The sequence below is a fragment of the Gopherus flavomarginatus genome, chromosome 21 (assembly GCF_025201925.1).
Source record: "Gopherus flavomarginatus isolate rGopFla2 chromosome 21, rGopFla2.mat.asm, whole genome shotgun sequence".
In the NCBI taxonomy this organism is placed as follows: Eukaryota; Metazoa; Chordata; order Testudines; family Testudinidae; genus Gopherus; species Gopherus flavomarginatus.
Genome location: NC_066637.1, coordinates 11,925,743 through 11,939,477, shown reverse-complemented (window position 1 = coordinate 11,939,477; position 13,735 = coordinate 11,925,743). Strand labels below are relative to the sequence as shown.

The following is a 13,735-nucleotide window of genomic DNA, read 5'->3' as shown; positions in this document are numbered from 1 at the left end:
TTCTTCCCACCTCAGCTGTTGTGTCTTAGGGCGGTCCCCAGAACAGAACCTTTTCTTATCCCCTAGGGGTCGCCCTAGTGCCTTACACTCTGGTTTGACCCCCTTTCCTCCCTCCCCATCCCCCGCCCCAAGATAGTGCACAGGAGCTGATCCCAACTCATCCCTTCCTTCCCTGGGGCAGCTGACCACAGTTCTGTGCACTTTGCTGCCTGTAGTTCTCTTGGTGGAAATGGAGTTGCTAGTGGGAAATCAGGCCCCTGGCATTCTGGATTGATTTTGGCCCAAAGCCATCTTTGCATCCCTGGTGCAGGTGGGTCATTCTCTTCCCTCGTGGTGTCTCAGTAAGGCTACCAAAGCACTTTGGGCCCAGTCTCTCTAGGAGGGCAGCAGTCATGAGTACGAAAGCAGCATGATGGGTGAGTGAGGGAAGAAGTAATCCTGTGTCAAAGCCTCCAGGGGGAGGCTGGGGAGACGATCACTAAAAGGGAATGGATAAGGTTTGGGGGAAGGGAGAGCTATAAAGATGTTTTGTACCTGCTAAGCCTAGGGCTATGGGGTCTGTTCCTCCTGCCTCTGTTGATAACATCCTAAAGCCCAGCAGGGAGCTGCATTCCCTGGTGTCAGCAGAATCCCAGGCCTTTGCACGCAGGTGATATGCGAAGTACTGGGGGAGGTGATTTCCAATGCTGCAATTTCACCTCCTGCATGCTCTTGTGGTTCTCGTTGAATTTTCTCTTATTTTAAAAGCTTTTCTATTCACCTTTTGAAGCTTTACCCCTCTGCCCTGTTTAAAGGGCTCCAGGGCACAGCTCTTCATGCTGACCCACCTTTGGAAAGCTCTTCCCACCTGTTGATTATTTGTATTGCTGTAGGATCCAGGAGCCCTACTCAGGGACCCTGGGTGCTGTACAAACAGAACCCAAAGCCAGGCCTTGCCCCCAGGAGCTTACAATCTAAGTTGGTGCTGGATTGACACCTCTGCAAATCCCTTTGTCCACAGATCAGGTACAGACTGGGCAAGGGGCAATGCAAGCTTCCCCCATGGCAGAGGATGGTTCAATCCCTATAACCTATTCAATCCTGCTGAGAATGCCAATGAGGCTTTTCCTATATACGGAGAAGGGGACTGAGCCTGCCACCTCAGTCAGGAAGAGCAGCTACCGTTTGATGTGTAAGATTACTGCCCCCTATGCAGCGTGCGTGCCCTAGAGATGAAAGGCTCCAGGCTCCTCCACACAGCTCGCCTTGATTGCCTTTTTCCTTAGCTCTGCAAAGATTTAATCTCACTAGAGTGGCCTAATTTACAAGTCAGTTAGCCCTACCCTGCCACGGTGGTATCTACAATCAAAGCTACCCATGATCTGCTGGTAGAGCCCTACACATAACTCCGCAGTAATGGCCAGACAGTTGTTCTTTATAGGCAGTTTAAAAACTTCAGTGCTCTGCAATGAGAGAGACAGCTCACTGCCTGAATCCGGTATTCATGAACAATGCAGCTAGGGAATGGAAGGATAGTTTGCACAAGAGTAGCTAGTGCCATCTGAGCACTTTGACTATTAGGGTGAAAGTCACCCCTGCATTGAGGGCTGACACAGGTTCTGTGTACTACTCAAGCCTATACAATGGGACTTACATGGTGTATAGAGTTTCAGCTAGGCTGCTGCACATTAATTTTATCTGTGATTTTCCCTTCCACACCTGGGGCTGCAGCTGTTTTCCCTGATCTACAGCTTGGGAAACACAGGTACCAAGAGATCAAGGTTTCCAAAAGTGACAAGTAATCTCGGGTGCTAAACTTAAGAAGCTTTAAAGTACTGAGCGTCTGCTGTCATCTGAAAACTGGGCTGGCTTCACGTGCCTCCAGCGGGGCCCTGAAAATCAGTAGTCACTTGGGATAACCTTGGCCAGCCAAACTGTGATTTGCACAATTTTAGGGAAGTTGGCAGAGTCAAGAATGGAGTCTATTAGTGTTCTCCATTTGTATTGCAGTACCACCCAGGCCCATCACAGTCTTAAAACTGGACCCCCATTGTGCTAGGTGCTGTATGAACACAACAAAAAACCAGGCCCTGCCCCAAACAGCTCACAGTGTAAGAATATGACAGGAAACAACAGGTGGAGATGGACAGAGGAACACAGTGAGAGGGTATTGGTAGGCAGCAGCCTCAGTGCCCCAGAGGCCTGTTGTCAAGTCTGCTAGCTTGGGGCTGACTCCTACCCCTGTACTTTGCCAATTAAACTTTGTCAGTTCCCCAAAAGTTTCATAAGTTTTTAGGGGGAGGAAAAAAAAACTCATTATGAAAAATATCTTGCCTATGTCCTTTCAGCCACTTAATTGGCAGGAATACCTCATTCAGCCAGTGCTAATGTTCTCACGGCCTGGCTAGATTATTGATGGAGCCTAGCCAGAGCGCGAGACTGCCAAGCTGAGGACAATTTTGTCAGAGAACAGGCGCCTCCACAGGCAAACAATCTACAAGTGATAACAACTGCCCCCAAGGTGCTGGGGGAAGCAGTTTCCTTTGCAAGGATGAGGGAAAGGAGGGGAAAGTCTGAGGAACCAGCCAGGGCCCAGACAAAGAAACTCAGGCAAAATGTCATTAAAAAGTAAAATGAGAAATTTCCCAGAGTTAAACGTCGGGCACTTTGGGTGAAGCTCTTTTCTGACTGTCTGCATAGGAGGGAGTTAAATGCTTTTAAAATATGCAAAAGGTGGGGAATTAGAAACCGGGACCTCAATTATAGGACAGTGATGTGTGAAGCAGATAAAGTGTGGGGGGAGGAATGAATGATCAAAAATGCTATGGAAGTATGTGGCCCATCTTTCAAGGCTGCCAGCTGCACGGCTAATAGAATTTTAATAGCCTCTTGCTATTGCAAACGATAAGCACTCACTTCCCTCCAGCAGCAGACTTCCTGGACAAGAGCGGGGCTGCCCTCTCCATGGTACTGAAAGGCTCTGTGTGATTTGTACACAGAAGCCGCAGATTTATCTCCTGGGGGACTCCTTTATGTGAGATTTGCTGAACAAGGCTATAGTTCTGTCTGTAGACACGGGGGTACAGCACCACTGCACGTGTCCCTGTTCTTAACTCCCTTCAACTCCAAGAGAGCAGCCAGAGGCGTGAGCTGGACTCTCCCTGGGAGCAGACTGTGAACTCATTAGGGAAGGGTCCTTGGGCTCACGGGCTCTTGTGCTGATACAACTAGTCTGATCTCTGGAATTAAACTTAACTAAAGGGCTGTGGGTACCGTGAGCTGCTGTATGAAAGAGACGCTCACAAATCTCATGGTACAAGAGGTCATTCCCCAGCGTCTCTGGCCATCTCTGAGATGAGTCTGGCGGTCTCAGCTCCAGTGAGAGTCAGTTCAGATTGCCAAGCCCCAGGCCTCTTCACACTGTTTCCCAGTATGAACTGCCTCCTCATTAGAATTCAGTGAGTTTCCACAGGCAGATGCTGTGTAGTTGAAATAGAAATTGTTTCATGGTGACATTTTCTATGGAAAAGTTTTTGAAATGTTTTGTTTTTACTTGGACTTTTACCTCATATTTGAACAAAAGACTTAGAACTGGACACATCATTACTCTGAAATGGCAAACTCTGATGCAGCTGCAACAGTGGGCAGGTGCCCACTCCCCCACAACGCACTGTATGGATATCGCTGAGGTTATGACACCATTGAAATGAAATGTTGTGATGTTTTAGAATGTTCCTCTGCAAGCAGCCCCCCCCCCCGCACCCCCTATTCAGCCTCTCTCAATCCCAGCTGGGTTTATGGAGCAGTGGCCAGAGGAGGTAGGACCTGTCTCCCAGCTCAGCCTCCCTGGAGAACTACAAAAGACTCAGTAATTCGTGGCATCCACGTTCTGGTGATATTCCTTCCTCTCTGTGCACCTGCTTTGAGACTTGGCTCAGAGATGAGCAGAGACTTCAGTCTCCAAGCCACACTCAGATATTCTCTCTTCCTTGGCTTGTTATATTAGTGCTAATGAAAGCTGTGACTGAACCATCCATCTGGTGTGTAGCCATGCTGCACCGAGGTGCCTCAGGGATGGGGCTGCTGGTGTTACGGGACTGTTCTGAGGCTGCCTTGATAAATGAGTTACAATTTCAGGCCTGTGAGCAAATTGCCAGTTGGTTTCCCCTCTCAAGGAGGATTGCTGCCATCAGCTGACTGTTGCTTTGTTTATTGTGTTGCTCTTTGGCACTCAGATCCCCGTGGAGATGTTGGGGAGGCATCTGACTACCAAGGAAAGATAGGGCCTTTGAACCCTTCAGATGCAACTTAGTTTCTGGCCTCTGGGAGCAGACCAATTCCATTTTGTGCAGCAAGAAAATACTGTGATCTGGTCTAAGGCCAGGCAAGAAATAGGCAGGAGACCATGCATATCCATCCAACAGAGTAAAGCAGCTGGGAGGGACATCCCAACCCCTCAACATGATGATCTGCCTGCACAATGCTCTATTATTCTTATAGCAGCACTTGGGGGGGGTCTGCTGTGTAAGATGCTGCACATAACCATAGGAAGAGAGTCCCTGCCTCAGAGAGCATACGGGCTAAATAGACAAAGGAAGGCTCATTATCCCTCTTTACAGAATGGGAAACCGAGGTACAGAGCCATGAAGTGACTTTCCCAAGGTCACACACAGAGCCTCTGCCACAGGCAGGAACCCAAAGCCAGTCTCCTGAGTCCCAGTCCAGAGTGGGGCCATCCGTACTAGCCCCACGTCCAACAGTGGTCACAGTCTTAATTGATTATGTACTTTTAACCCCAAATGAGAAGTGGAGGGTAAGCACCAGGGGCTGCGAGCTACATGCCAGCCAAGGAACAGCCCCTGCCTTGAGATGGTCAGTTGAGAGGCACCAGCAAGGCAGATAGCAGTGTTACGGAGGTGCTACCACCGACAGGCTTCCAAGAGGAGTTGAGTCCTGAGGAGACAGCAAGAGGAGCACAAGGAGATACAGCCTCACTGGGAGGATAAGCAGTACCACCAGCTAGGGAATAGGAGGAGGAGATGGTGAAAGCAGAGAAGAGAAGACCCCAGTGAAGGGGCGGGGGTTGCTAGGGACTGGAGCCATGCAGAACTCAGAAGCTGTGGAGAAGATTTACCTTGATATGACTCCAGTGGGGAAGCCAAGTTAGGGATTTGAGAAGCCAATGAGGTCAAGGCTCTGGAAGATGAAGTGACAGGGCAAAATGGAGGGGCTATGTTAATCCCTCACAGTCAGAAAAGTTCTTGACTTTCCCTGTACAGGTGCTTAGGGGGCTAGGAGGAGGGAATGCCTCAGAGGTCAGCTGGTCTTTAGGAAGGGGACAGCCAGATCACAGCACACAGGTCTGAGCTGGCAACTAGCCTGGGCTCGTGGGCAAATCCCCACCTCAGAGTTAATGAGACTGAACCCTACAGGGTTATTTCTTGCGGAGGGCAGAGGAGGAGTTGGCTGGGGAGTCTGTGGTGGAGAAAGGAAGGAAGCTGCTGGATAATGTGGGAGGGACATCTCTGCAGGCAAAGGAAGCTGTAATGTGGCCCATCACCACCTCTGAGGCAGCCAGCTTGGATCCTGCTGCCCAGCCAGGCTCACCGGCTCTTGGGGAGCCTAAGAGAAAAGGCATCAGCTTTAGTACCAGCAGCTAATTCCATCACTTCTTGCGTGGCCCACAGCAGCTGCCTGTATGAACCATTCAGAGCCAGGGCCGCGTGGTCTTGAACCCATCCCACCTGCGGGTGTCCGTCGGCCACCACCCCTCAGTGCACGCAGCAGCAGGGACACCAAGCTCAGCTCTTGGGAGAAGCATCGTGGAATGTTCCGGCTGGAGCCTGCCTGGCAGCTGGGAGTGGGGACAGGGACTCGGCTGTCGCATCTGGGCAGATGCTGTCTCCTGGCCTGCTCCCTGAGGAAGGTAATATTCCTTCCTGGCGTTCCTGTACCTTAAGCCTCTGTTGCTGGTCTTGCTGCAGCCTGAGAAAGTCCTGCTCAACATTTCAGGCAGCCCTCCATGCTGGTCATCGTCTGGCCCTTGGTGGTGGAAAAGCCATCTCCACAGCTTCTGCCTCCCTGGGCATCCTCCTGCCTCTCCAGCTCCTTTCTGACATCATCGCTTATCCCCCTCACCTCTCCCTTTGCTGCCAGATTGTGACTCCATTCACTCTGTTGTGGTGTCTCAGGGAACAGCCCATATGTAAGACACAGCACTACACAGAGCTGAATCCATGCAAACAAGCAGTCTGGTTCGCCTAGACAGCCTCCAGAGTGGAGACCCAGCTGTGCTGGCTGTCTGCCTCCACTGCTGGCTATCTAGCATTTGGGCTAATGTGCCCTTTGGGTTAGTCCTGTCTTGTAAGTGACTGTCTTGGATTCACCTCCTGCCTGTCTGTTATCTCAGACTGGAATGGGATGAGGCCCTGGTTCCTCTTGAGGCCCCACTTGCAATCCCCTGGTTTTGCTCCCACCGCCAAGCAGTTCAGCCCTGGGTCAGCTAGCAAGTCCCCATGCCATGCTCTGTAACTGGGATCAGTAGATCAGTGCACCCTGCGCCCCAGCAGCTCTCACTGGGCTGGAGGAGTTTGATGGACTGCATTAGGGAGGGCAGCAGGGTGGGTTCGGATAAATCGGCGCAATTGTTCCTGAAGGGAGAAGGGGACGTTTCATCCTGGATCAGGGTGCACGAGCTGGCAATGACCTTAACTCCCCAGCTATCCCAGGGCATGGGGGGAAAGGCAGTCAGGGCACATAGGTGCTGGAACAGGGGTGCTGCAGCACCCCCCTGGCTTTAAGTGGTTTCCATTATATACAGGGTTTACAGTTTGGTTCAGTGGCTCTCAGCAGCACTCCCCCCCCCCCATACGAATTGCTCCAGCACTCCTGTTAGTGTGCTGTATTTCCTGACTAGAATTCAGATCTAGGAATCTCCCAGGGAGAATCTGTTTCACACAGAATAGTTCCTTTCCTTTGTGCCTTTCAGCGAGGGAATCAAAGGTTTCTTCTAGCACTTGTGTGTTGATATCTGGGCATCAGGTACTAGGGGAAGGCTTCACTGCCCTTTGGTCTGGGTCTGTTCATTCAAACAACAGTGGAGGTGCTTAGGCTGTTAGTGGTTAGAGAGGGTGGGGTGGGGACAGAGTTCTGGGTTCTATCCTCAGCTCTGCCATTTAGTCATTGTGTCCCCTTGTCCACATCACTTCTCTGTGCCTCCACATCTGGAAAGGGAGAACTTACCTGCTCTACAGGGGGTGCTGGAAGGAGGAAAAGACCTGAGCTGCAGCGCTGGGCCTCCCCTTAGGAGCGTTCTCAGGGGAGAGGGGCAGTGGGTTCAAGGATGAGAAGAGATGTGAACTTTGAGTCCTCGGATCCCAGGAGGCAGGGGCCAGATGACACCATAGTGACAGGAGAATGGGGGGTAGGCTGCAGTGTCCTTACAGAACCTTCTCCTGGGCCACAGCCTGTTACTACAGGGACATCAGTCTGGGCAGGAGGAACCTTCTGAAGAGCTGCTTGAAAAGGGGCTGTGCAGGGCAGAGATGGGGAGAAAGGGGGGCACAGAACCTAACGCAGGTGTCATCACGCCATGAGCAAGCCTTGCTGGGCACAGCTGCTCCATGTCTGCCCAACCCAGCTATGCCTCTGCTTTTCTCTTTAGCACCATGAAACCCAAGCACAGTGGGGCTGGGATCCGTTCTGCCAAGCTACAGTCTGGAACTGGAGGACGTCTCCAGACTCCTGGAAGCCAAAGGCGCTAGAATGGGAGTGGGGAGCAGCTCGGCATTCCCCGGTGAGTGGCAGTGTGGGGAGACACGGGTGAGCTGCAGGGATCCGGACCCTAACATCTCAAGAACTCGAATTCGGGTCCAGGCCCATCTGTAACTATGGGGGAGGGCTTTGACCCCTTCCTCTGCAGCATCCTGCATTGGCCAAAGGCTCCAGGACTGGAGGGGCCATTGGCCTGCTCTGGCAGGCAGTGTCTAGGACGACAGAAGCAGCTCATCTAGATGTGGCAGCTGAGGCCAGTGCCTAGCACCTGCGGGTGTGGGATGGTGGGTTACTTTGGTCCCAGCCCCCTGCTCCCCCCTCCCCCCGAAGAGGCCTTTGCAGCAGGGGCACCTGGAAAGCCCCGGGGCGCTGAAGGGCCCCGCTCCAGCAGCCAAGTGTTGACACCCCTCCAAAGTCTAATTTGCCTTTGATAGGGACTGGATTGTTTGCGTCACCTGCGGGGCTCGGGAGAGGGCTATAAAAGGGGCTGCAGCCATTGTCTGTGGCAGAACAGAGCCCAGAGGCAGCTCCCCCCGCCCAGCCGTGCCCGATCCCTCGCTGCAGTCCCCGCCGATCCATCATGCAGCTGTTGGCCAGCCTGGTGTCCGTGCTGCTGCTGGTGTGGGGCGTGAGAGCCAGCGCCTTGCCCGGCGAGGAGGGAGCCGCCGTGGCGAACAGCAGGGTGAGGATCGCGCACCTCGGGGCGGGAGGCAGGGCGGAGGGGCCGCCGGGGCACCCGGGTGGGCGCTCCTGCTGCTGGATCCGCCGGAGCTGCGGCGCGGGGGGCTGGAGACGGCTGGGCACCTGGTTAGGTGGGAGGGGGTCAAGGCAGACTGCAGAGGGGGCCGCGAAAGCAGAGTCCGCGCTAGGCGCAAACTGGCACGGTGAAGAAGGGGAGAGAGGGGAAGGCGGGGAGGAGAAACGCAGATGGCTGGGGGAGTCTGGCGAGAAGGAGCCGGGCAGGAAAAGAAGGGGCGTGTAGGAGAACAGAAGGCTAGAGGGGGGTCCTGTCCCTGCTCCAGGAAGGACCCGAGAGGGCGGAAATGTGCTGGAAGGACCCGGTGCTATAGGAGAGAAGGAAGGTAACCGAGAAATAAGACGCGGAATAATCACACCAGAATAAAGTCACTCTGATCCAGAATAGAGTGTCCACATGGGAGATACGCCAGCATAGCTGGAGCAGTGTAATGGTACCGCTAGTCCTCTGTCGGTGTGTTCCCTCCGCTAGATAAACCCCAGGAGGTACAGCCAATGGGAGGGGGCACTTCACCGCGCCACAGCCTCTGCCCTGTGCTCCCAGCCTGTGTCCACAGCTCTGCCCCGCGCCCTGCGCTCCGCCAGCCAGCACCTGTGCTCCTCCGGAGCGGCTCTGCGCCTTTAGCTGCGCAGCTCTCACTCCAGTGTGCGTCCATCCCCGCAGCGCGGCTCGCAGACTCACCTCCCAGCCTGGGAACCGGGGGCAGCAAGAAAGGGAAAGAAAGGGACCCGGGGTACCCCGGAAAGGCACCAACTCCTCTTGCGCCCGTCTCTAGTTCCCGGGGTTGCTTTTTTCAGCCTCAGAGGTGGTTCCCCATCAGTATCCGGTGTTCATGCTCTGGAGAGGGGCTCTGGGGCGCTCTGGAGAGGGGCTCTGGGGCGCTTTGGAGGGGGGCGCGCGTCCCATGAGTAGCGAACGAGGAGACGGAACAAGAGACAGACACACAGTGAGATGCTGGGAACAGCATCCCATTAGCGAGCGGCCCTTAGATCGGCCTTAGCCCTTTTGGGCTGGGGGAGGGGGTAGCACAGTCTCTTTCCTCTGCAGATTCTCGCCACAACTTCAGGTTAACCCTTTGTGTGACCGACACGTTTTTATCCCAAGTCTAAAGCGCAGCGAGAAGGGAAGAGCGCGGGGTTAGGCGGCTAAGCCCAGTCAGCGAGTGCAAGGAACGATTCTCAGTGGCAGGTCCCATGCCGCTGCTGGGAGGGGAGATACACTTTCCAAAGTCCCGTGGAGAGCAGATAGCGGTAGGAGGGTGGATTGGTGGCTGGAGGAGAGAGACGCGGGTCCCTTTCTCAGGCTAAGCATTCCCGGGGTTGAGACATAAGCAGTTATGAAATACACCCCCAAATGCACGGGAAAGCACCGGCCGGGGTATCCCCATGTCCCGGTGGAAGCGGCACAGAGAAGCCAGCAGCCGTAAGACTCAGGGCGCGAACAGTAACCAGCTCTAGCGCCTCGGAGCTCTCCAGCGGGACATCCCGGAGGTCGGCCGCGACCCAGCGGTGGGAGCAAGGGGCGAGCGCACTGGGGTGGAGGGAGCAAGGCGGCTCTGTGGCCCCTTCCCCCTGGCACCGGTGGCTCGCTGGGGCCAGTGGCCGCCAGCTTCCAGCGCTGTCTGGTTCCCCTGGTTCCCAGGGACTGGAGCCCGGGCTTTATCTCGCCCGCCCGGCTCACGGGTAGGCGAACAGGGCAGGCAGCCCGTGCCCAGGTAGCAGGGACACCCAGTACGGGGCTGGAGCGCTGCTTCCCAGCTCAGGGCTCGAGGGAGCGGTGATCCAGGTGTTGCCAGAGGAGGCAGGGATTGGGAAATCAGCCCCCCCCCTGTGAGGCTTCTGCACGTGCCATGGCCGCAGGCAGCTGTGTGCCTCAGTTTCCCTGTCTGTCTAAAGGGCAAATAATTAGAGCCCAACCAATACCCACAAAGGTTTCCTTCAAGAATCAGAGGGATTAATGTGGCGACTCCCTGCGAAGAGCCTAGGCCAGGGGTTTGTGGCCCGGGGACAGCCTAGCCCAGCATCGGCGGGGAGCAAACGCTGAATCCGAAGGGGGGAGATTCTTCTGGGGGTAACGAAGAAACTGAGCTGAGTTTCTCTGGACCAGGGCTGGTGTGACTGAGATCAGAATCTGGCCTGAGGCTAGTTGAAAGCAGGCGATGTGGGTTGTTTCATATCTCCTTGGTCCAAGTAGCGTTTCCAGCCATTTGGGGCTACAGCTTCTCCCCCGCTTGCCCCCACAGCTGCCTCCCTCCTTCACCCTTAACTCTGGCCTGCTGGCAATGGTTGGCCAGAGGAGTCTCAGCATGAAGTTTCCCCATGTTAATAATATTTCTCAACACATTGCTGCTCCATAGCCCTTCCCAAGTGGGTGCTGGAACTGCCAGGCAATGGGGACAGTAACCCCGGGGGGATTGATAGCTAGCTGGGTTTGGGGAGGGTGGGAGGAGCAGGGGATATTGTAACAGAGTGAACCAGTTTGTTCACTGATCTAATGACACACAGGTGCTGCTGTCTCAGCCCAGCTGGCTAGTACTGTGTGATCTAGCATGGGTCTGGGAGCCAGAAATTCTGGAGCTCTCTGTCATTGACTTGCTGTGTGAGCTTGGGTGGGTGAGATTCTGTGGTCTGCATTGTGCAGGAGGTCATACTAGAAGATCATAATAGTCCCTTCTGACCTTAATGTCTATGAGTCTAAGTCATGCCCCCTTGTGCCTCGGTTTCCCCTCTTGTATGGTGGTGGTAATAACTGTTTCCTGTTACCCTGGGAGACAGGGTGAGGATTAACTAGCTCCTGTCTGCAGAGCAAGTGCTGTACAGGTACTGAGAGCCCTCAGGCTCAGGAGCCTGTGGTGAGGGAGAGGGAGCCAAGGGAACTGGGATCCTGGCTTTGTCCCCCTCTTCTGCCTCCCTTGTCTCTAATGAGACCCAGGCTTTCTGACCACTGAGAAGAGAACCAGAGACAGATTAGGGATTTGTGGGGCCCTATGCCAGAGCAAGTGGGGAGCCCCTCCCCATCCCTTTCACCTGCAGTCCCCTCCCTCCTGTGCATGCTGCCCCCCTCCCCTCTGCTGGCTCACAGGTGAAGAGATGTGAACCAGGGAAGAGGAGAAGGCCAACTGGGACTGGCAAATGTCCCCACCTTTCTGCTTCAATACCCACGCCCCCCACCATCATGAAGACCCCAGTGACTCCCATCCAGCACTATGAAACTGGCCATTCTGAGGTGATTAGCACTGCAGAGGATTGCCCAGTGTCCTAAGGGTTAGAGCTGGGCTCTGTGATGAGGAATGGAGAGCATTAGGCCAGTACCTGAAGAGTGACCTAAGGAGATGGCATCACCTCTCTTGTGCTTCCCACTTGCAGGAGCAGACCAAGGCCCGGAAGGAAATGATCCTGAAGATGCTGGTGGGTCTCCTGGATGGGATGGACACGGGGCGCGAGGCAGCTTCCACTGACTTTGAAGAGCCCCTGGAGAGCAAATTGGAGGAGGAGCGGCTGGCTTTGGGGCAGTTAGCCCAGCTATCACAGCGAGACCGCAAAGCCCCCTGTAAAAACTTCTTCTGGAAAACTTTCACTTCCTGTTAACCCCCAGGCCCCACTACCAGCCCTGGATCCAGGCCCCCTCAGATTTTCCCTGTCCACTTTAGAACACAAGAACTGTATCTGCATTGTAAATAGCATCCACATGTCAGTGGTTTCTGTTTTCCTCAAATGATTTGAGCTCTGTTTGTTTATTACTCCATTCACAAATAAAGCATGGCTGAGAGGCACCTTGGGAACATGTGTCTGCTTGTTTGTGCCTGCTGCAGCTAAATGCGCACACACACACACACACATCTGGGCCTTCTGACACACTCAGTGGGTGCTGGGAAAAGGTTAGGGGCTGGCCTGGAAGGTGTTGGGGGGAAAGGACATGCTGATTAATATACATAGGCTAGCATACACATGTGTTATGCTGATAATACTACCCACAATACATATTCCAAGCACTTAAGTATACTTATTATTAAGCATTAATATAGCAATTATATACTGGCCTATACTTTTATTATAATCCTGTTGAGTTGTGCTAAGTATCCCATAACACCTTGCATTAGAAGAAGTAAACTTTGGCTTAAGTAGATAGGAAAACTGTCAATATCAGGAGATATACATGTTTTCTAACAGCAACAGAAAGGGATTTACCCTCCTCACAAACTTATTTACCTGGTAGAAGACCAGGGGATGGCTCCAGGCCCTTTAGTACCTGGAGTGCTCAGAACAAAGATAAGGTTGCATCATGAACTGGGTTCATCACAGATGATAAAGGGGTATATCAGGGTACCAGCAACTAACAAGGTAAAAACCTGATTACTTGAGTCCAGTTTTAGATGCCATATATAGTACCTTTTACTGATAGGAAAAGGGATATAACTTCAGGGAGCATGCCTTTCGTGTAAGGTGCATGTCACATGGCTGAACAGGACTTGCTCTTCAGAGACTAGCATCATATAAAACCTTTTTCCTGCATCATAGTAATAAACTGGACTGACTTTGATGAGTTGATCTCTTGAGTATGGTTCGTAACAAACCAAAGTGTGCTCGAACAACTGACTATACAATTTATCAACAGGCATAAAAGATAACAGGTGTTTCACACATAAGGAAGCCCAGAGCTCAGCCTGCTGCAGGCCTGGCTGGGCGAAAGCCAGTTCAGGCAAGACAGTGTGCTGAGGGGAAATGGGCTAGGGAAATCCCCTCGGTGCTCCTAACCAGGATTTGGGAGCAACCAGAGACAGGCTTCTCCTGAGAGGCTCCGTGCCAAGTTTTATATTGAGCCCAGTGGACGCAGGGGCAGGGTTACTCTGCTCAGTGCTGGCCATGTGCAGTGCAGAGGCACAAGTGGGCTGGGCAGCTGGGGGTGGTTTGCTGCTTGTCGGAGTGCCCGGTTGCTGGAAGGGAGTGCGAGGAAGCACATGGTGCTGCTGCCCTCAGAAGGCACTAATGGGACACAGCTGTGACCAGACTCATCCAGGCCCTGCCCAGATGGGCATTTACCCTGCTAGTCCCAGAGCTGGCACTGCCCCCAGCCTGGCTGCTTTGGAGCATCTGGAGCAAGGGAAAGGAGAGTGGAAATACCAAGGTAAGAGGCTAATTACGTTATAATGGGGAAGCCAGAAGGGCATGACTAATTGCCCCATTAGTGAGACTCAGTAGATCTGGCCCTGCTGATGAAGGGAAGCTG

At 53.6% G+C, this 13,735-nt stretch overlaps 1 protein-coding gene across 1 annotated transcript; it reads left to right on the top strand.

Moving 5' to 3' along the window:
- The first annotated feature begins 1,087 nt into the window (after positions 1–1,087).
- On the top strand, positions 1,088–12,276 carry CORT (cortistatin). Its single transcript, XM_050931826.1, has 4 exons — positions 1,088–1,171; positions 7,643–7,774; positions 8,187–8,434; positions 11,875–12,276. The coding sequence occupies exons 3-4, from the start codon at positions 8,333–8,335 to the stop codon at positions 12,094–12,096; spliced, it is 324 nt and encodes a 107-aa protein (XP_050787783.1). The 5' UTR covers positions 1,088–1,171; positions 7,643–7,774; positions 8,187–8,332; the 3' UTR covers positions 12,097–12,276.
- The last annotated feature ends 1,459 nt before the right edge of the window (positions 12,277–13,735 follow it).